The following is a 20,413-nucleotide window of genomic DNA, read 5'->3' as shown; positions in this document are numbered from 1 at the left end:
GGGCTACCAAGCATAATAGGTTCACTCTTTGCATCTACATTTTGTAAGCATTAACTGAAGTTCCCATCGAAAAAAACATGCTACATTTTAATATCTTTAATTAACGTTCCCATCGTAAAACCATACATCGATAGTATTACCATATCATGTTCACTGGAAGCGAGTCACAGAGTATAAAATGGCTGGCCCTTTTCACATATTGTAATATTCGATCGCAAAATCAGAAAGTAAAATATATAGTCTTATGAGTTTCCATTCCTTGTTATTGCAGTTTAATTTGGCGAAACCCTTGTGTCATCACTGATTTCCATTGATCCATTCATGTAATTTTCATCACTGTGTAATAGATAGAAACTAGATAGTACATTTATATCCCGACAAAATACTGGTACAACTTCTGATCTACTTCAGAGCACAGGGAAATATTCTAGTTCCACAAACTATACACTGCAGATCGCAAAATCTCCACCATTCACATTCGAAGCAGATCGCACGATTTCATATAAGGTGTAGCGTTCGTGCAGCCAGTTTATTCTTTTGGGTCTGTCGTACTGAAATGTACAAGTTTCACGAAGCAGGAGAGTGTCAGGCCTCTATAAGCTGTATACTTTACAGTACTTTATCAACATATAAATGTACTCCACCTGACCACAAAAGTGACCAAAATTACGAAAGTAATTGCCTGTGCTTGAGTTTGACTTAAACGCCCCGTGGAATCTGTTTCGGCAGATATTTAAGACTGATTATTCACTAGCGTTGATATTTTGAATATTATTACTGCAATTGGCAAAAACAACCGGCAATACATATAGGTAAAGCTAAAGAATAGGTCCAATACGGTTCCATTCTCCTCTGTATAACTACTTAGACATCTGAAATGGTTTCCACACATTGTATCCAAGCGAACGCTTCTATCTCTTCGCTTCCCCACCTCCCCCTATCATTAGTACATACCGTATTCGACGTAATAAGCGCCCCGCTCTAATAAACGCCCACGGTGATATTTGCTAATATATTGCCTAGTGAACAATCCCAATGAGCACCCCTTCCGATTGATTAATGTACACAAGACTTATTTATTCGCGTATGATACGCACTCGTTATATGCACACTTAATTATAGGCAATTACATTCGGGGAAAAATATATCTGTCGTACATAAACGTTTCAGGCTGTCAGCATAAACCACGAAATTTATCTTTCAACTCAACTTTTTTTTCCACCAAAATAATATTCTAATTTTGAGTGCGTCCTGGGCGCTTATAACGTCGAATACGGTACATGATATTGGCAAGTATGTGCAGGTGTATGCTTTTGTATAACGTTGTTAATGTGACGTGAATAAAGATTCAGATACTTGTCTGTTTTTCAAAGATCTAATGACAAATCCTTGGCCGACAATGCATATCCCATTGTGTGCACTCCCTGATCTTGTGCTGGTATTGTTTTTATGTTTAATGGTTAGCTGGTCTGGATATTGTAATTTCCAGACCATCGGTATACAGGCGTTGGTGTTGTTGCTTTGTCTCTACATAGCAACATTATGGATATCTTATCGTTTGTCATTTGTTTTAGCTTCGGGCTTGACTGACACCTGTCAGTGCCAGATTGACTACGCCAAGGCATCAGTGGATCCAGCAGCCAACAAATGCACGTAAGTCCACCCTCCTTCAACATGTTTAATCGATTAAGAAAATATGTCTTCTGTCGAGTAAGGTAATGCATGTTTATACTGGTTTGTCAACAGAGCACTTGGGGCACTTATCTTATGTTTGGCGGGCAAGACTGCATTGGCTTGTGATGGAACCACGAAGCCTTCTGCGCTTGCCACAACAGCTCATAACGACATGCAGACAGGAAGCTGCAGTAAGTACCCCAGAATCTTACCATCTTTAGTTAGTATCTCACCTCTTTATCTTCTGTAGCGTCCCACCCATAGTACATCCGCTTGTTTTGGTCACATTCAGTCAGGAAACTGTAGTAAGTACCCCAACTCTTTGACGTCTGAATGACCCACCCATAGTACATCAGCTTGTAGCCACATGCAAACAGGAAACTATAGTAAGGACCCGAACTCTTTGAAGTCTGAATGACCCACCCATTGTACATCAGCTTGTAGCAAAATGCAGGGAGGAAACTGTAGTAAGTACCCCAACTCTTTGACGTCTGAATGACCCATCCATAGTACATCAGCTTGTAGCGTCATGCAAACAGGAAACTGTAGTAAGTACCCCAACTCTTTGAAGTCTGAATGACCCACCCATTGTACATCAGCTTGTAGCCACATGCAGACAGGAAACTGTAGTAAGTACCCCAGCCCTTTGCCGTCTGTAGTGACCCACCCATAGTACATCAGCTTGTAGCCACATGCAAACAGGGCGCTGCAGTAAGTACCCCAGCTCTTTACCGTCTGTTATGCCCCACCCGTAGTACATCAGTTTGTAGCAAAATGCAGATAGAAAGCTGTAGTAAGTACCCCAGCTCTTTACCGTCTGTAGTGACCCACCTATAGTACATCAGTTTGTAGCAAAATGCAGACAGAAAGCTGTAGTAAGTACCCTAGCTCTTTACCGTCTGTAGTGACCCACCTACAGTACATCAGCTTGTAGCCACATGCAAACAGGAAACTGTTGTAAGTACCCCAACTCTTTCATGTCTGAATGACCCATCCATAGTACATCAGCTTGTAGCAAAATGCAGGGAGGAAACTGTAGTAAGTACCCCAACTCTTTGAAGTCTGAATGACCCACCCATAGTACATCAGCTTGTAGCCACATGCAAACAGGAAACTATAGTAAGGACCCGAACTCTTTGAAGTCTGAATGACCCACCTATAGTACATCAGCTTGTAGCAAAATGCAGACAGGGTGCTGCAGTATGTACCCCAGCTCTTTACCGTCTGTAGTGCCCCACCCGTAGTACATCAGTTCGTAGCAAAATGCAGACAGAAAGCTGCAGTAAGTACCCCAGCTCTTTACCGTCTGTAGTGACCCACCTATAGTACATCAGTTTGTAGCAAAATGCAGACAGAAAGCTGTAGTAAGTACCCCAACTCTTTGAAGTCTGAATGACCCATCCATAGTACATCAGCTTGTAGCCACATGCAGACAGGAAACTGTAGTAAGTACCCCAACTCTTTGACGTCTGTAGTGACCCACCCATAGTACATCAGCTTGTAGCCACATGCACACAGGAAACTGTTGTAAGTACCCCAACTCTTTGACGTCTGAATGACCCACCCGTAGTACATCAGCTTGTAGCCACATGCAAACAGGAAACTATAGTAAGTACCCGAACTCTTTGAAGTCTGAATGACCCATCCATAGTACATCAGCTTGTAGCAAAATGCAGGGAGGAAACTGTAGTAAGTACCCCAACTCTTTGACGTCTGAATGACCCACCCGTAGTACATCAGCTTGTAGCCACATGCAGACAGGAAACTATAGTAAGGACCCGAACTCTTTGAAGTCTGAATGACCCATCCATAGTACATCAGCTTGTAGCAAAATGCAGGGAGGAAACTGTAGTAAGTACCCCAACTCTTTGACGTCTGAATGACCCACCCGTAGTACATCAGCTTGTAGCGTCATACAAACAGGAAACTATAGTAAGTACCCGAACTCTTTGAAGTCTGAATGACCCACCCATAGTACATCAGCTTGTAGCAAAATGCAGACAGGGCGCTGCAGTAAGTACCCCAGCTCTTTACCGTCTGTAGTGACCCACCTATAGTACATCAGTTTGTAGCAAAATGCAGACAGAAAGCTGTAGTAAGTACCCCAGCTCTTTACCGTCTGTAGTGACCCACCTATAGTACATCAGTTTGTAGCAAAATGCAGACAGAAAGCTGTAGTAAGTACCCCAACTCTTTACCTTCTGTAGTGACTGTAGTGCCTCGACCGTAGTACATCAGCTTGTTTTGGTCACATTCAGTCAGGGAAAATTTTGTTTGGATGGAGGTAGACGATACGACGATAAACAAATGTGGCTTCATTCTATATATAAGGTCTACATGTATATCTAATTCTTGAATATAACTATCCCGAAAAGCTTCATGTTCCAACGATATGAACTTACATACACCTTCCACTGCTCACGCTGGTTGCTGAAAAATATCCTCGAAACTTGACTTCGAGATGAATGATGATAAAACTGTTGACTATTTTATACTGTTAACACCACATTGAGGATTAGAACACATTTGTATGGAATACTGTAAGGGACATTCTCGCGATCTCGCATTCTCGTGTTTTGGGGCATATTTACCTCGTTTCCAAAGGTCGAGATCGCGAGAATGCGAGATCGCGAGTATGTCCCTTACAGTATTCCATACATTTGTTATATACGCGAGATCGCGAGAATGTCCCATACAGTATTCCATACATTTGTTATATACACTTATTTTGATTGCAGCAATCACGGACACGTGTTTGTGTCAGATCACCTACGCTAAGGTGGATGTCTCTATCACAGCGAACAAGTGCCCGTGAGTAGATTTTGCACATGTATCATTTTTTATCATGTAACATTTGAAAGTTAATTCTACCACGAACTTTATAATTATGATGATAATTAAAAACGACAAAACCCTTTCTATATTTATTAGAAATCTCTGCCAAAAGCGGCGTCGATTGTACGCTTCCGACTATATCATGAGCATGTGTTTATGAATCACTATCAAATAGTGATGATAGCTACCCGTCACAAACACATGCAAAGTCAAGTCAATTGACAAACACTGGAACATATGGTACAATTCAAAATTAGGAATTGCATCGAACATAATTTTGTCACTGATGTGGAAATGTCATGTCTTCCATAAAACTTCACTCGATTATGTTTGGTCAATTAGAGGTTTGAATCCACAATAACAATTTAAATAATATGAATTAGCGTTGAATACATACTAGTAGTCCACTAGCATTGTGTAGAACTTGATGGGTCCAGAAGTATTCTTTGCTATTCACCAGAAACAAAATGTTCTACACTTGTATCAATAATTGTTACCGCGTGAAGATCCATGTTAGCATTGGTCTTCAGCAGCCCATGCTTTTCTAAAGAGGCGACTAACGGGATCGGGTGGTCAGACTTGGTTGATGCATGTCATTGTATCCGAGTTGTGTAGATCGATGCTCATGATGTCAACTACTGGATTGTCTGGTCCAGACTTGATTATTTACAGACCGTCGTCATATATTGGAATATTGCTGAGTGCGACGTTAAACGACAAACAAACAAACCAAATTAATAATTGTTTGAGAAATATTCTAAAATCCATGAAAAAAAAACCTTCAAATTATATCTTACATCAGCCATCCGCATTTGACATGGTAAGTGTCCAATTTTGTTTACCGTACTTCGAATTTAGACGTATTCCGATATATTGGCTAAAGAAGGCAGATAAAACGGACATTTATCAGACCCGTGGAGTCGTACATGTACCTCGAGTGTTTACAGTCCACCGTCATATGGCTGGAATATTGCTGAGTGCGGAATTAGACAACAAACGAACAAACCCACAGCAGTAAAAAACAACAGGAATATTTAGATCATACCATGTGCAAATTGTGACTGAATTTTATCAAAGACGTATATTATTTTGTTTTTGTTTGTCTTCACTTCAAGGAAAGTAAAGTACCATTCAACCATCAATACTACTATGTCTACTACAATCATGTTATCAACGACTTTTCCAACATTAAAATACCTTTAATGTTTAGATCCATTATGATAAAGTCGCAATCGTACCATGAGATTTCTTATTATAAATAGGATAATAATTATTGAAAGGGTATTGTCGCTTTTATAGACATTTTACAACAACAAAAACAACAACAACAACAACACACACAACACACACACACACACACACACACACACACACACACACACACACACACACACACACACACACACACACACACGCACATATACATACACTCACACACACACACAAGTTTATAATACTAGTGTTAGTTTATCTACAAATTGTGCTCTCTCCTGTGCCTTCAGGAATGTCTTCGCCTTCAGTATTGTGATTTCAGTACACATTTTCTTGGCAGGGGCCTCTTCGATCAGATGGAGTGCGTGTTCAAATCGATTGCAATGGGATGTGATGGAACTACGAAACGCAAGGCGGTTGGGGAGGGGTTGGTTACTGCCCTAGGGACTGCATCCTGTTCCACTGGTAAGTTAGAGGCCGTCCATTTACTGTTCTGGTGATGACGATGGGGTTACTTGTGGTGGTGTTTTTTTTCTATGTTTCTGTGTTTTTGTTTTTAAAAAGGTACTATTGTTCCACACACAACGGTAATTAAATGAATACATAAATTGTTTAACCCAAAGAATGCACTATTCCCAGGACATGATAATATTGTTCGGCGTCTCCTTTCACAGTGAAACCGAAACATATAATATCTCCGAAAACATCACAGTCGTTTTTAATTGTAGTGAGTGAGTGAGTGAGTGAGTGAGTGAGTGAGTGAGTGAGTTGGGTTTAACGGCGCTTTTAACAGTATTCCAGTTATATCACGGCATGTCAGCTTAATGTGGGAGGAAAGCCCGAAGTGAGGCAGGTCTCAGACGTTTACCACTTTGGTGAAACCCACGAGCACGGCATGGTGCTGACAAACCTAGAAACATAATCGTGTCGAACCGGGATTCGAACCCACTTTTAATTGTCTAGTCTAGATCTAGACTTGAAATGGGTTCCAGATAGATAATAGTATCTCTTTAGCAAACACAATTAATCTGGTTATTGGGTGTATATATTATAGACCCGTAGCAGTTGCGTTTTTGTGACTTGATTCCATACATGTACTACAATACTGAAAACCAAAGTTACTTGTTTGAAAAATACACTAAAATATTGGTGTCACAGGAACTTTTGTTGTTGAGTATATATTATAGTCAATAATAGGACGTTTCAGTCATTGATGTTCTGTTACAGCTTCGGATGTGTGTTCATCCTGTATCTACGCCTATGCACGGGTGGATGTAGAAGTTTCGGCTGACAAGTGCAGGTAGGTATAGGGTTCTGTCCTGAAGACATCACATAACAGCAAGTTACAGACACCATCATTGCAGCGGGCTTTTATAGTTTTGTGATTTGGTCAAGTTACCTGATGCACAAGTATTTGTTTTGCTAAACAAAATTCAACATTTTAGTAGTCTCGAGAGGAGATACAGAATGACCGCACTGTTTTAGCTGAGAAACCATCTTGAGTGTTCGGAAGGAACTCATGGTTGATGAGGTCGTTGTGTTTCATTCGTATGTTGTTACTTAATATCTGTGATATATACTTGCATGATACCATACCATAGGGACGGTAGGGTAACCTAGTTGTCACAGTGTTCGCTAGTCACTCCGAAGATCGGATTCAATTTCCATATGGGTGCAAAGTGTGTATCCCATTTCTGGAGTCCTTGCCGTGGTATTACAGGAATATTGCTAAAAGCAGTATAAAATCATATGGGTACAACGTGTGAATCCCATTTCTGATGTTCCATCATATTCACTCACTTACCGTGAAAGAATTGTGCTACTTAACTGGTTTTATTGCAGTGGTCTGGGCGCATTCCTCCATTGTCTAGACGGGAAGACGACCGCGAGCTGCAAGTCTACGAGTCCAGATTCAATCGCTACATTAGCGACCTATGCCAAGACCGAAATCACTAAAACTGGATCCACTTGTGGTAACTTGATACTGTTTTTATTGGCTAACCAGATGGGGTTCATTCTAACTATATGAGATACGTTAATGTCCAGTTCGTTTTCTGAAAACACGGTCTTTCCTTGTGCGTCCTAAGCGTTCAAACAATATGTTCGCGGCCATGTTTGTTGTTAATGACACGCTAATAATGCCCCAGAAGCTTCATTAAGTTAATGACGCGCTAATGACACCACGACGTCATTAAAACGTTAGTACAACTGGATTTAATGATGCATTAGTTAATGAAGGTTTAATGACACGTTAATGCATCATTAAAGTTTGATACAACCGGGTCCAGACTGATTAACTAAAGTTATCAACATCAGCAGTGCAATTTGTGGAGACAAGGACAGGTGTCTGGATTAAGTTTATTGAAATTCAAGCCAAATTGTATGTTTGAAAAGTGTTTTTTAAAAGTGATTTATATATTATTCATTAGTTGGAGTAGCTTTTTGTTTTTGTTATTGTTTGTTTGTTTTTGCTGGGGTTTTGAGGGTTGATGTTTTTGGGGGGTGGGTGGGGGTGGGGGATGGGTTATATTGATATGTGGAACAAAGTCCCGGCCTTGATGGTGCTGGAAAATTGCTAAAAGTGGCGTAAAGCCATACCCTTTGACGTGTATGTATTTTCCTCTGACAGCCGCATTAACAGACACATGTGAGTGCCAGTACACTTTCCTCACCACCGCCAATTCTGCTACAACTTGCAGGTAAGTGCCACATTGTCACACTTCCGGGTTAGAATACGTCTTCAGCAACCCATTTTTGTCCTAAGGGACGACTTACGGGATCGGGTGGTCAGGCTCGCCAACTTGGTTGATGCAAGTCATCGTATCCCAGTTGCATGGATCGATACTCTTCGGTGTGGATCATTGCTCATTATATCAATCACTGGATTGTCTGGTCCAGACTCGATTATATAAAGACCGCCGTCACATAGCTGGATTACTGCGGCGGTTAATCAACAAAAAACAATTACTCATATACCCAGCAGGGACGTGCATGTATTTCGAAAAAGTAAATCCCCCAAGATATTACCAGTCATATATATCTATTTACACGATTGAATAATAACCTTCGAATGTTTATGTACGGAAAGTGAGGAAGGGAATTTATGGATGTCAACTTCTTTCGATGATGGAGGAATAAATATATGCTCCGACACGTTTTGTTCCTCATAATAAAGAAGTTGACATCCATAAATTCTCCTCCTTTTTTGTATTACTTCTAAATGCCTTTCACAGGCTTGGTACGTGAAGTGATTTATACATTCAACACTGCCTCACAACACTATAAAATATCCCGCTTGTTATGAGTTGCATCATATACTTTTGTTACCATCAGTGAACATGCCAAGAGAATGGAATGCATTGTGAAAGCAACTGGGATGGCTTGTGATGGGTCAAGCCCGCGTTCAGTCTATGCCACGAATATTGCCGAACCAAAACTACAAGCTGTCACTGATTGCGAAACCAGTAAGTATTTACAATGATTCTGAGATGAGGTAATCTATTGCTTCTTACTTTCAGAAATAGAGGTCTGTTTAAATAACTGAATGTGAACATTCTTGTTCCAACCAAATTGTCAAAGGTAGATACAGTACATTTAATTATTTGGATGTTTAAACATATAAGACACCTATACCCAAGACATTTGTCCCTGTGTAACATGCTGTCCAACTACCTTTTGACCAATAAGTCAAAATAAGTTGGAGTTGTAATTACCATTTGAAACCTAAATGCAACCTGTAACATTTGGTTGAATGTTAAACCAAGGTTGTTATTTGTTAAAAATTCTTGAACCTTATAGCCCTGTTGAAACTATATGTTGAACTTTTTAACTAAAAATGCAATTTCATGTTGAGCCTAATAGACAATTTTTTAACCAACATTTTGCGTTTTGCTGAAACGTTAATCCAGGCTATAACTGTGAATATTATAGCTAGGCTGTAACTGTGAATATTATAGTTAGGCTGTAACTGTGAATATCATAGCTAGGCTGTAACTGTGAATATCATAGCTAGGCTGTAACTGTGAATATTATAGCTAGGCTGTAACTGTGAATATTATAGTTAGGCTGTAACTGTGAATATAATAGCTAGGCTGTAACGCTATCCTGAACCTTAGAACCAGGCTGAAACTCCTTGTTGAAACTTAACGCCTTGTGTTGTCTGAATGACTACTTAATTGGAATTACCACAAAAGGTCTGTTACACTGTCGAGTAAGTGTTCAACTTAGATGTTTACTGATTCTGGTTTGTTTGGGTTGGAAATACTAAAACAAATCTTGTAAATGTTACAGGTTTGACTGATACGTGCACAGCGTGCCAGGTCGCGTACGCTAAGAGAGCGAGTGATACTCAGGCAAACAGATGCGCGTAAGCAAACAAGCACATTGTTACACAACAACACCATTGAAGTTTAATCGAATATCGTTTCTAATTTCTTTTTCACTTGTTTTCATTATGTTTATGCGGTGTTTTAATGTGTGTTTCACCTGTTTTCATTATGTTGAAAAGTTTAATGTGTTTCACCTGTTTTCATTATGGTGAGGGGCGGTCGGGTAGCCTAGTGGTTAAAGCTCGGCACACCGAAGACCCATGTTCGATTCCCGACATGGGTACTATGTGTGAAGCCCATTTCTGGTGTCCCCCACCGTGATATTGCTGGAATGTTGCTAAAAGCGGCGTAAAACCAAACTCACTCAATTACTCATTATGGTGAAAAGTTTAATGTGTTTCACCTGTTTTCATTATGGTGAAAAGGTTTAATGTATTTCACCTGTTTTCATTATGTTGGAAATGTTTAATGTGTTTCACCTATTTTCATTATGTTGGAAAAGTTTAATGTGTTTCACCTGTTTTCATTATGTTGAAAAAGTTGAATGTGTTTCACCTGTTTCATTATGTTGAAAAGTTGAATGTGTTTCATCTGTTTCTTTATGTTGAAAAGGTTTAATGTCTTTCACCTGCTTTCATTATGTTGAAAAAGTTAAATGTGTTTCATCTGTTTTATTATGTTGGAAAAGTTTAATGTGTTTCACCTGTTTTCATTATATTGGAAAAGTTTAATGTGTTTCATCTGTTTTCATTATGTTGGAAAAGTTAAATGTGTTTCACTGTTTTCATTATGTTGAAAAAGTTGAATGTGTTTCATCTGTTTCATTATGTTGAAAAAGTTTAATGTCGTTCATCTGCATCTGTTTTCATTATGTTGGAAAAGTTTAATGTGTTTCTCCTGTTTTCATTATGTTGAAAAAGTTGAATGTGTTTCACCTGTTTCATTATATTGAAAAAGTTTAATGTGTTTCACCTGTTTTCATTATGTTGAAAAAGTTTAATGTGTTTCACCTGTTTTCATTATGTTGAAAAAGTTTAATGTGTTTCAGCTGTTTCATTATGTTGAAAAAGTTTAATGTGTTTCACCTGTTTTCATTATGTTGAAAAAGTTTAATGTGTTTCACCTGTTTCATTATGTTGGAAAAGTTAAATGTGTTTCACTGTTACATTATGTTGAAAAAGTTTAATGTGTTTCACCTGTTTTCATTATATTGGAAAAGTTTAATGTGTTTCACCTGTTTTCATTATGTTGATGTGTTATTTAAAGTCTGTTTTACTTGATTTCATTATGTTGATAATGTATATTAATGTGTTTCATGAAATTTATGACTATTTGTTTCAGTGCATTGAAATTGTACTTCCACTGCTTAGACTCCAAGACTGCCCTTAGTTGTTTCGGCTCCAAGTCTGTAACAACTCTTGCCGTTGAAGCCAACACACGTGCGACCAGCGACACCTGTAGTAAGTACTGCGTTGGAGTGCTCTTCTACATAAATAGGCGCGGATGGCCCAGTCGTCCAGAGTTACGTCTCTTAGGCGTGCCAAAAATCGCGGGTTCAAATCCCCTTGATAACATTTCTTGGTTTGAAATACACAATACCCCGTGCTCATGAGTTTCACCAAAGAGGTAACCATCTAAGATCTGCATCACTATCCTTCCACATGAAGATGACGGGACACGATGTAATTGAAATACTGTTCAGAGAAGCGTTAATTTAATCCTTTCCATAATCATAACAAATCTCCAGCGATTACGACCGTATCCTGAGCATGTGTTTATAAACGACTATCAAATAGTGATAATACCAGGTGTTGGAAAAAATGTAAGACGTGCATTTTCCCCATCGGTGCCCCCCATCACAATCACGTGCAAATGCACGTCATTTGTTCATCTGAAAAACAAACATTGGAACACATGGCTCAAGTCAAACTAACGAATTGCGACAGACATCAGTTTGGTCATGGATGCATCGAATTTGGAAATGTCCTCAACATGTATCAATAAAACCTTTTGGAAATTGTGTGAGGTCTTGGATGTTGTAGCCTTGATCAAACAATGAACACACCATGCCATTTACACTTGTCATGGGGGCCAAAAAGTACGTGATCTAGACTACCTGTTGTCGGCCATTAATTTTTGTGGCAGCCTGGGTATTAATGCGAGATATGCACATTATGTTTCTAGGTTTGTCAGCGCCATACCTGTGCTCGTAGGTTTCACCTAAGTGGAACATGTATTATTGCGGCATCACTTCGGCTTTCCTCCCTTTCAAAGCTGACACAACCCGTGATGTAACTGAAATGCTGTTCCAAACAACTTTATACAACAATCACTTTCTATTGCTTGTCTGTTTGACCTTCCAGCTCTAGGCGCAACATGCCAATGTCAAGCAACTTTCCTCATGGCAGACAAAGCTACTACGGCAAAAACATGCACGTACGTATTCCCATATTAAATTTTAAATGATCTTATTTATTCGAAATCGGTTGTCATATATATTCTGTTCCTATCTTTGCATTTAATGGTTCTAATAGTCACACATTTGTAAATATGTAGAAACATATATAACAAACAAGATCATTACATATTTCGTTAGGGGCACGGTTGGCCCAGTCGTCTAAGGCGCCGCAATTCTCTGTGCAGATGTGCGTCCCTTGGGCACGCCAGAAACCTATGAGTGTGGTTCGAATCACGGTTCGCCCCGAGGTGGTAAACGCCTGAGACCCTAATCACTTCGGTCTTTCCTCCCACATTAAGCTGACACGCCGTGATATAACTGGAAAACTGTTAAATGCGGTGTTAAACCCAACTTACTCACTCATATTTCGTTAATTTCAATATTAACTTATTTTCTCCTAAAACAGTGCGAACAAGGACAAGTTGAGTTGTTTGGCAGTCAGTTTTGACGATGCTTGTGATGGTACAACAACAAGGGACAATGTTGCAGTTACAACCAATACAGCTCTTGGAACATGCGGAAGTAAGAAATGTTTTGTTTGTTTGTTGTTTAACGCCGTTCCCAGCAATGTCCCAGCTATATATCCCAGACGGCAGTTTGTAAATAACCGTGTCTGGTCAAGACAATCCAGAGACTGACATCGTGTGCAACCAAGTCACCGGAACTGACTACCTGATTTCATTAGTCTCCTCTTTAGTGAGTGAGTGAGGTTTTATGCCGCTTTTAGCAATATTCCAGCAATATCACGGCGGGGGTCACCACAGATGGGCTTCATTCGACAAGAATGGGTTGCTGAAGACCAATTCTAACCCGGATCTTTATTGGTAAAAGAAAAAACATAAGAATGCTAATTGAATGTGTGATGTGTAGACATGTTGTAATGTCTATTTTCCGTCAAGGTTTTTCATCTTATTTCAACCCGTCAACCCGTGAAGATCCGGGATAGACTAGGTCTTCAGCAACCTATGCTTGCCGTAGAAGGCGACTATGCTTGTCATAAGACGCGACTAACGGGATCGGGTGATCAGGTTTGCTGACTTGGTTGATGCATGTCATAGTATCCCAATTGCGTGGATCAATGGTCATGACGTCAATCACTGGATTGTCTGGTCCAGACTCGATTATTTACAGACCGCCTTCATACAGCTGGAATATTGCTGAGTGCAGAGTTAAACAACAAACAAACAAACAAACAAACATCTCATCTCTCCTATAATTTGTGATTGTCGTAAGAGCCAACATTATAGATATAACTAAAACGGGTGCTTTGTAATGACACAAACATGAGGCCAAACCCACTTTGTGTGTCTGTTTGCCCAAAGACATGGGTCAGTGTTCATACTATTGACCACTGGTTGGATCCCAGGTCCTTTTCATGTGGTGGCATCGCTTCCCCAGCGTACTGCACGTTACGATTTGGCTGACATATTACGGCTACTTTTCATTGCTTTCAGGTTTAAACACAATCTGCACTTGTGAGAAAAACTATGCTGTTGAAGCTTTTACTGACGACGCAGTGCATTGCGCGTAAGTTTAAGAATTTAATGTGTATTGTTTTGGGGTTTCATATCGGTCTGTCTTGTCCGGAGACAGCTCCCGTAGTGTTGTGGATATAGCTTTAAGAAATAGCATCATTCATAATTTGTCCGTTTGGGAAACAATGACCAAATATATATACTATGCTAGAAAAGTAGGGGATATTTTGTCTTGAGGTGAAGCTACAGAAGAATACACATAATGTCTAGCTGAAAGTAAGTGGTTTATATTATGTGACAAGAAAGTTTCCCAAGAAATCGCTGCAATGAAATTACATCATAATGCTTTGCAGACCATTGTGACGTCACTGGTTACCATGACGTCACAATCAAATTACATCACTGATGGCTCTGCTACTGAAGCTGTTAGCAGTACTTTTTACACTGAAGACACTGCTAATTACTGTCTACAAATTGAAAAAGTTGGAAGTATGATGTTGGATGATAAACACTCGTTGATAAAAGTGGCAAAAATCCTCGGCAAGCCTCGGAATTTTTCCACTTTTATCAACTCGTGTTGATATATTTGATATCAAAAGACACTCGGGTGAAATTATCTATATGTTTGCCCTCGTGGGTAATTAACAAGCATCTTCATAATTCCTGCCATCTGTTGCTGATGTGCAGTGAACTAAACTGCCGGGTAAAGGAAATATACACCCATGTATGATTGTGGCTAAAAATATAACAAAAAAGAAATATTTATTCGATGGTGATATATTTTACATGGATATTTCGATGGTGATATGTTTTACATGGATATTTCGATGGTGATATCTTTTACATAGATATTTCTGATTTTGACCATACGTTACAGTGTTTCGGTGACTGTTTTCAGCCTAAAAACGTTTTGATAAAGTTTGTAATTTTCTTGTAAAGAGCAATGTATGCTTTCTTTTGTCCGGCAGTTTATATCCTTCTAGGAGATGTTGATTGAATTATTTACCCAGGGACAATGTCTAAAGTTCATACATGGCACCGATTACAAGTTCTAGGCCTAGGCTGAACACAGTGGAACACAATTCTCCTTTTAATGGTGCCCACTCCAGATTGGTCTCCAGATTGAATTTGTTTATTTTTTTCTTCAAATCCAATTTTCAAGTGTCTTCTTTCTATTGCCCGTGAAAGTTTCTGTCAGTTGAGGACAAAGTGACTTCCTGGCTGAATGAATGCTCTTTTCCCCATGCTAGTTTTCAGTCCACACTGCCTAAGAGCCACATAGGTAGTCGTGTTATTGTTTCTTTCCTTGTTTTAGTAAACTAAAGACTGCTGCAAACTGCTTGGAAGGTTTGTCCGGAGGAGGGTGTGGCACCACTGCCACTGCAGGCACATTTGCTACAAGTGTTCTCGCGAAGATAAACGATATAAACGCTATATCATCATGCGGTGAGTATCCGTTCCCTTCGGAAGCCTTAAGGGCCATTTGTTTTTATTATTTTTTCTTGAAATTTCAAGATACCGTTGAAATTTCGTGAGGCTATGCTCAAATTTCAAGTTACATACAAGATAGTTTCTTGAAATTTCAAGATAATAATTTGAAATTTTATTATTATAACTTGAAATTTCAAGATTCTATGTTGACATTTATACTAAGTTGAAATTTTAAGATACTTTGTTGAAATTTCAAGATGTTATGTTACAATTTCAAGATGCTAAGTTAATATTTATACCAAGTTGAAATTTCAAGATATTAACTTGAAATCTCAACGAATGTATCTTGAAATTTCAACATAGCATCTTGAAAGTTCCACTTACTATCTTGAGATTTCAGGAAAAAAGTAAATAAAACAAATTGCCCTAAAAGGCTTCCGTAGTTCCCAATCACACTCAATGTTTTGATTCGTGGATAACGGAAAATCGGTAGTTCGAGCCCCTGGCCACGTCACACCAACAAAGCGTAATTTTTTTAACTTGTTGTTACCCTGCGTTCGACTGAAAGCGATGAAACAAGGACTAGACGGCTCCGAGTATAATAAACGTGAGTGTGGTACCCATGTTAAACTGTGGCATGTATCTCAGATGACTATCACTAGCACCGGTCTGCATGAGTCTATGTCGCTATGTACGTTCTTGAACGCGCCGTTAAACCCAATCTAATATGTGGCCCTCTATGCAATGTTGGTCATGGGAGTACAAGGTTGTTTTTTACGCCCATACATGACCATACAGTTGTCTATATTCCGCTGGAATTTTGGGTAACAATATGGGTCCTCCGCAACCTATGCTAAGGAGCAACCAAATGGATTGGGTGGTCACACTCGCTGACTTGCTTGATAGCATGGCATCGTACCCCGAATACGTTGATCGGCGTCACAATATCAATCACTGGATTGTCTGGTCCAGACTGTCCTATAGCTGGAATCGAGCTGGGTTCGGAGTTTAACAACAAGCAACTAATATTCATACCTGCCTTCAATTTCAGTACTTTCCGACACATGTACGTGCCAAATAGGTTTCATCGCCGCTGATGTCAGCACGCCTGCTTTGAAATGCACGTGAGTAAAAATGCCTTGTTTTCTTATTGCATTTTGAAATTATCTCCGAGGCAGCTTCATTCCCAGACACGACAAGTCGGCATCCATAACTTGCCAAAGAGGTCAAACAAATTGGTTGCATATAACGAAAGTAATTGTTCCAGTGCATCTTTGCCTCTAAGCAGACTGGATACCCGACATGGGTACAATGTGTGAAGCCCATTTCTGGTGTCCCTCGCCGTGATATTGCTTGAACACTGCCAAAAGCGGCGTTAAACCATACTCACTCACTCTAAGCAGACTGAACAGCTTCTGATGATGACGTTTGTTGCTTCAATGACTGTAATGAAATAAGTGAATGATTTGGTTAAATTAAACATTACGTTTGCAAAGCTTATAGTCCCATAGTTTTCTAGTTCTCCTGACATCAGTTCTGTCAATATTTAAACTACAAATAAGACATTTGTAACAATGTTCATTCAAATACAACGCCACCAACGGAGAATAAAGGCTCGATTATTCGCCGAAATATTGGGCATAAAGGGAAAATTAGTGGTGGAAATTGTATGAATGGATCACTGAAAATCAGTGATGACAGCAGGTGTTCGCGAAAAGGGTTAACAATCATGTCCTACCATCCTTCCAAAAATTCGAATGCATAGTGCACAGTCCTTGCCATCTGCCCCACGTCATTGGACGTTGATCATATTGTTTCAGGGCTCTCGAGAAGGAGGCAGGATGTGTGTACGAGGCTACTGGTGCCTCTTGTGACACAACCGTCACTAAAACAACCACGTTGGCATCTGTTGGGTCATCGATCACCACAGCCTCTTGCAGTGAGTATACATATAACGATGTTTTTCCAAATTTAGTACCAATAGGTGCCCTTTTCAGCATGGTTACAATTACCTACAAAACCATGCCAAAATGATCATACATTTCACGATTCCATTGAATTTAATAATAGAAAATACCTATGTTGCCACTCAAGTTTTATCTGAAATATATTCTTGATTGACATGAGACATTTATATTCAAATATGAGACCAGATATTCAGGAAGTTTCAAACCTTTTTGATAGTGTATATGCCCTACGCAAAATTGCCACTAATTAAGTATCTCTATCGATACTTATCGCATCGCGTACACTGTCGGGAGACAGTCGCATCGTGACATCCCTCATATCCATCAGCTTCCACCCAACTACCATCAGTTCGTACAGCTTTTGTTTTGCTAAATATCTCATTACATATATAGAGGATTCATCACGAGTGTTTTTTAATATGGGAAATATCAACCGAGTCTTAGTTAATCGGTATTTGCCGAGCCTTTGGCGAGGCAAATACCGATTAACGGGACGAGGTTGATATTTCCCATATTAAAAAACACGAGTGATGAATTCTATTTATCATTTTCACATTTTTGCTTCCCAATTAAGGAATAATTGCATTAAACATTAACATCAGCAACTTGTCGAAATCTTACGTATAGATCGTGCGTAGTGATACATGTTTTCCATAGCCGTGTAAACCAAAATAAACAACCTCTTAACTCCTTTATGGCATATTCCTTCGCCGAGAAAAAAAGTTCCTCGGATTATTTTAAACAAAATACTTGAACAGACTTTTGCAGAATAATTGAAACTTTAATAACGGTAACAACAACGATTCTGTGTAATCTTATTATATCTCTGGTGTAACTTCACTTATAATATATAGTTTCAAATCAAACCGCTCTCTCACTTGAAGAATGTCTCGCGGCTGAGAGGTCAGAGTTAGATGCATTAGTCGGTGTCACTATCACTTTCGATGACAATCCGGCGTCTTTTGACTGGGACCGGGCTTGGAGGTTTAACGAGATTAATCGTTATGTTTCCACCAGTAATGTTGCCAGCAAACATAGTGTTGACACCACCAGAAACATGTATTATTTGAGACCGCTGACTGTGTTTTCTACTGTCGATTTGGACATTACGCGAGGGGCCGCTCTGCATGACGGGAGTTTCACCAACAAGCTGGGATGTCATAGTGTGGGATGGAGTGTTTCGTGAAATGATGTTGGATATTTGCTTGTGCTGGTCAGTATTGATATGACAGTAATTGTTCACAGAATGGATGTTTTTTGTGGCCAGTTATCTGCATTATTTGATTTGGCGGAACATTATTGTCTTTCAACTTTTGCACAAGGTGTTTGCGCGCAGAGTGATTTGTGAGTCGTTTCGATGTTTGGAGACTGGCGGCATCACACATGTTTTTCATGAGAGAGGAAAGTTTGTTTTTCCCAATACGATAGCGGATAAACCACTGATCGCCAGGTTTAGGCATACCTAAAGTGTGTGTGCCGATGTAAAAGGGATCGTCATCTCGACAGAAGTCGAGTGGACGCGTGGAGGCATACAACTTATACACCTGCACAGGGCACCGAGAGGGATCAGCAACATTAGCCCACATTTTGGGCCTAACGTCGCGACAATCACGAGGATTCTCACCGGACCTATTCTTTTCTTGTCTCATGGACAGTTCAAGATATTCGTGATCGTCTCCATCAACATGCAATGTGATGTCCCCCCAACACATGTTGTAGTGATCACTGACACCTCTTAACCCGAAATGGATTGTGTTGTAGAGCCATAGACAGTTTATTATGCTCATTGGATTACTGATTCCAATGGATCCGGACTGCCACAGGGACTCGATCTCTTCATCACCAATCGGGTCGGCTCTCCTTGGTAAGTTGCCACGCCCTTCTTTCTTTAGTTCAATTTTTCTCCCCTTTAATACTTCCCGTGATCGTGAAAATTCTAAAGATGACGTGAGTGAATAGCCATACCCCCTTCGTTTTAGTGATCTCTCGATGCTGCTCTGAAAACCCGTGAGACTGTTTGGTTCATAATTTTCCCCATTTGTTTTTCGAACACTAATGAAAAACTTGCAGAGAAGTGTGTCTAGTTCGTTTGGGGGGATTTCGTGCATTTGGCGAAATTCATTTTGTACTTTTAGAAAGTTATCGAACAGTTTCAAGTCGTACAAAGTTTTCTTGGCTGTGTTTTTGTTTTGATTGTCTAGGATCACACCATCGATCATGCCGTCCTCAACAGCCACAAATCTTCCTTGGGCATCTTTCGGCTTTGTGTTCGTCGTCTGCTTCGCCGTGCTCGACGATGGCGTTTCGATGATGAAACTTTGGCCACAGGGAAGTTTTGATAATCTGCCTTCATCACAGTCAAATTCAAATTCAGTACCATCAACCTGTAACCTGTAATATCCATTTGTCAACACGGATATCACTGTAGCACTTCCCCTTTGATCTATTAAAACATTGTCTCCAACATCAAAGGTATCCATGTTGTTTGTAAACACCTACTCACGTGCACCGGCGAAAAAAGTCCCACTTCCGGCTATCTAATTTGCATATCTAATCTGCATACTTATGTCATTGGGGTATGGCATACATGTTTTTATGTCATAAGCTTATGTCATGGATAAATGCTTTAGTTAAATGATAAATAGAGGATTCATCACGAGTGTTTTTTAATATGGGAAATATCAACCGAGTCTTAGTTAATCGGTATTTGCCGAGCCTTTGGCGAGGCAAATACCGATTAACGGGACGAGGTTGATATTTCCCATATTAAAAAACACGAGTGATGAATTCTATTTATCATTTTCACATTTTTGCTTCCCAATTAAGGAATAATTGCATTAAACATTAACATCAGCAACTTGTCGAAATCTTACGTATAGATCGTGCGTAGTGATACATGTTTTCCATAGCCGTGTAAACCAAAATAAACGACCTCTTAACTCCTTTATGGCATATTCCTTCGCCGAGAAAAAAAGTTCCTCGGATTATTTTAAACAAAATACTTGAACAGACTTTTGCAGAATAATTGAAACT

The 20,413-nt window shown here is 39.6% G+C and overlaps 1 protein-coding gene across 1 annotated transcript in view; it reads left to right on the top strand.

Annotated features, from left to right (window-relative positions):
• LOC139462407 (G surface protein, allelic form 168-like) overlaps positions 1-20,413 on the top strand; it is a 162,075-nt gene that overhangs the window by 116,024 nt on the left and 25,638 nt on the right. The window contains exons 88-103 of the mRNA XM_071244103.1: positions 1,575-1,653; positions 1,747-1,865; positions 4,413-4,485; positions 6,062-6,186; positions 6,949-7,021; positions 7,564-7,694; positions 8,351-8,420; positions 9,055-9,185; positions 10,012-10,087; positions 11,391-11,509; positions 12,413-12,485; positions 12,914-13,029; positions 13,962-14,034; positions 15,298-15,428; positions 16,465-16,537; positions 17,234-17,352. Coding sequence (XP_071100204.1) covers positions 1,575-1,653; positions 1,747-1,865; positions 4,413-4,485; positions 6,062-6,186; positions 6,949-7,021; positions 7,564-7,694; positions 8,351-8,420; positions 9,055-9,185; positions 10,012-10,087; positions 11,391-11,509; positions 12,413-12,485; positions 12,914-13,029; positions 13,962-14,034; positions 15,298-15,428; positions 16,465-16,537; positions 17,234-17,352 — 1,581 coding nt within the window. The remainder of the gene's footprint in view (positions 1-1,574; positions 1,654-1,746; positions 1,866-4,412; positions 4,486-6,061; positions 6,187-6,948; positions 7,022-7,563; positions 7,695-8,350; positions 8,421-9,054; positions 9,186-10,011; positions 10,088-11,390; positions 11,510-12,412; positions 12,486-12,913; positions 13,030-13,961; positions 14,035-15,297; positions 15,429-16,464; positions 16,538-17,233; positions 17,353-20,413) is intronic.

This window comes from Haliotis cracherodii, unplaced genomic scaffold (assembly GCF_022045235.1).
Source record: "Haliotis cracherodii isolate W230 unplaced genomic scaffold, xgHalCrac1.p SCAF_15, whole genome shotgun sequence".
Lineage (NCBI taxonomy): Eukaryota > Metazoa > Mollusca > Gastropoda > Lepetellida > Haliotidae > Haliotis > Haliotis cracherodii.
The sequence above is the reverse complement of the archived record's forward strand: the minus strand, read 5'-3'. Positions and strand labels throughout refer to the sequence as shown.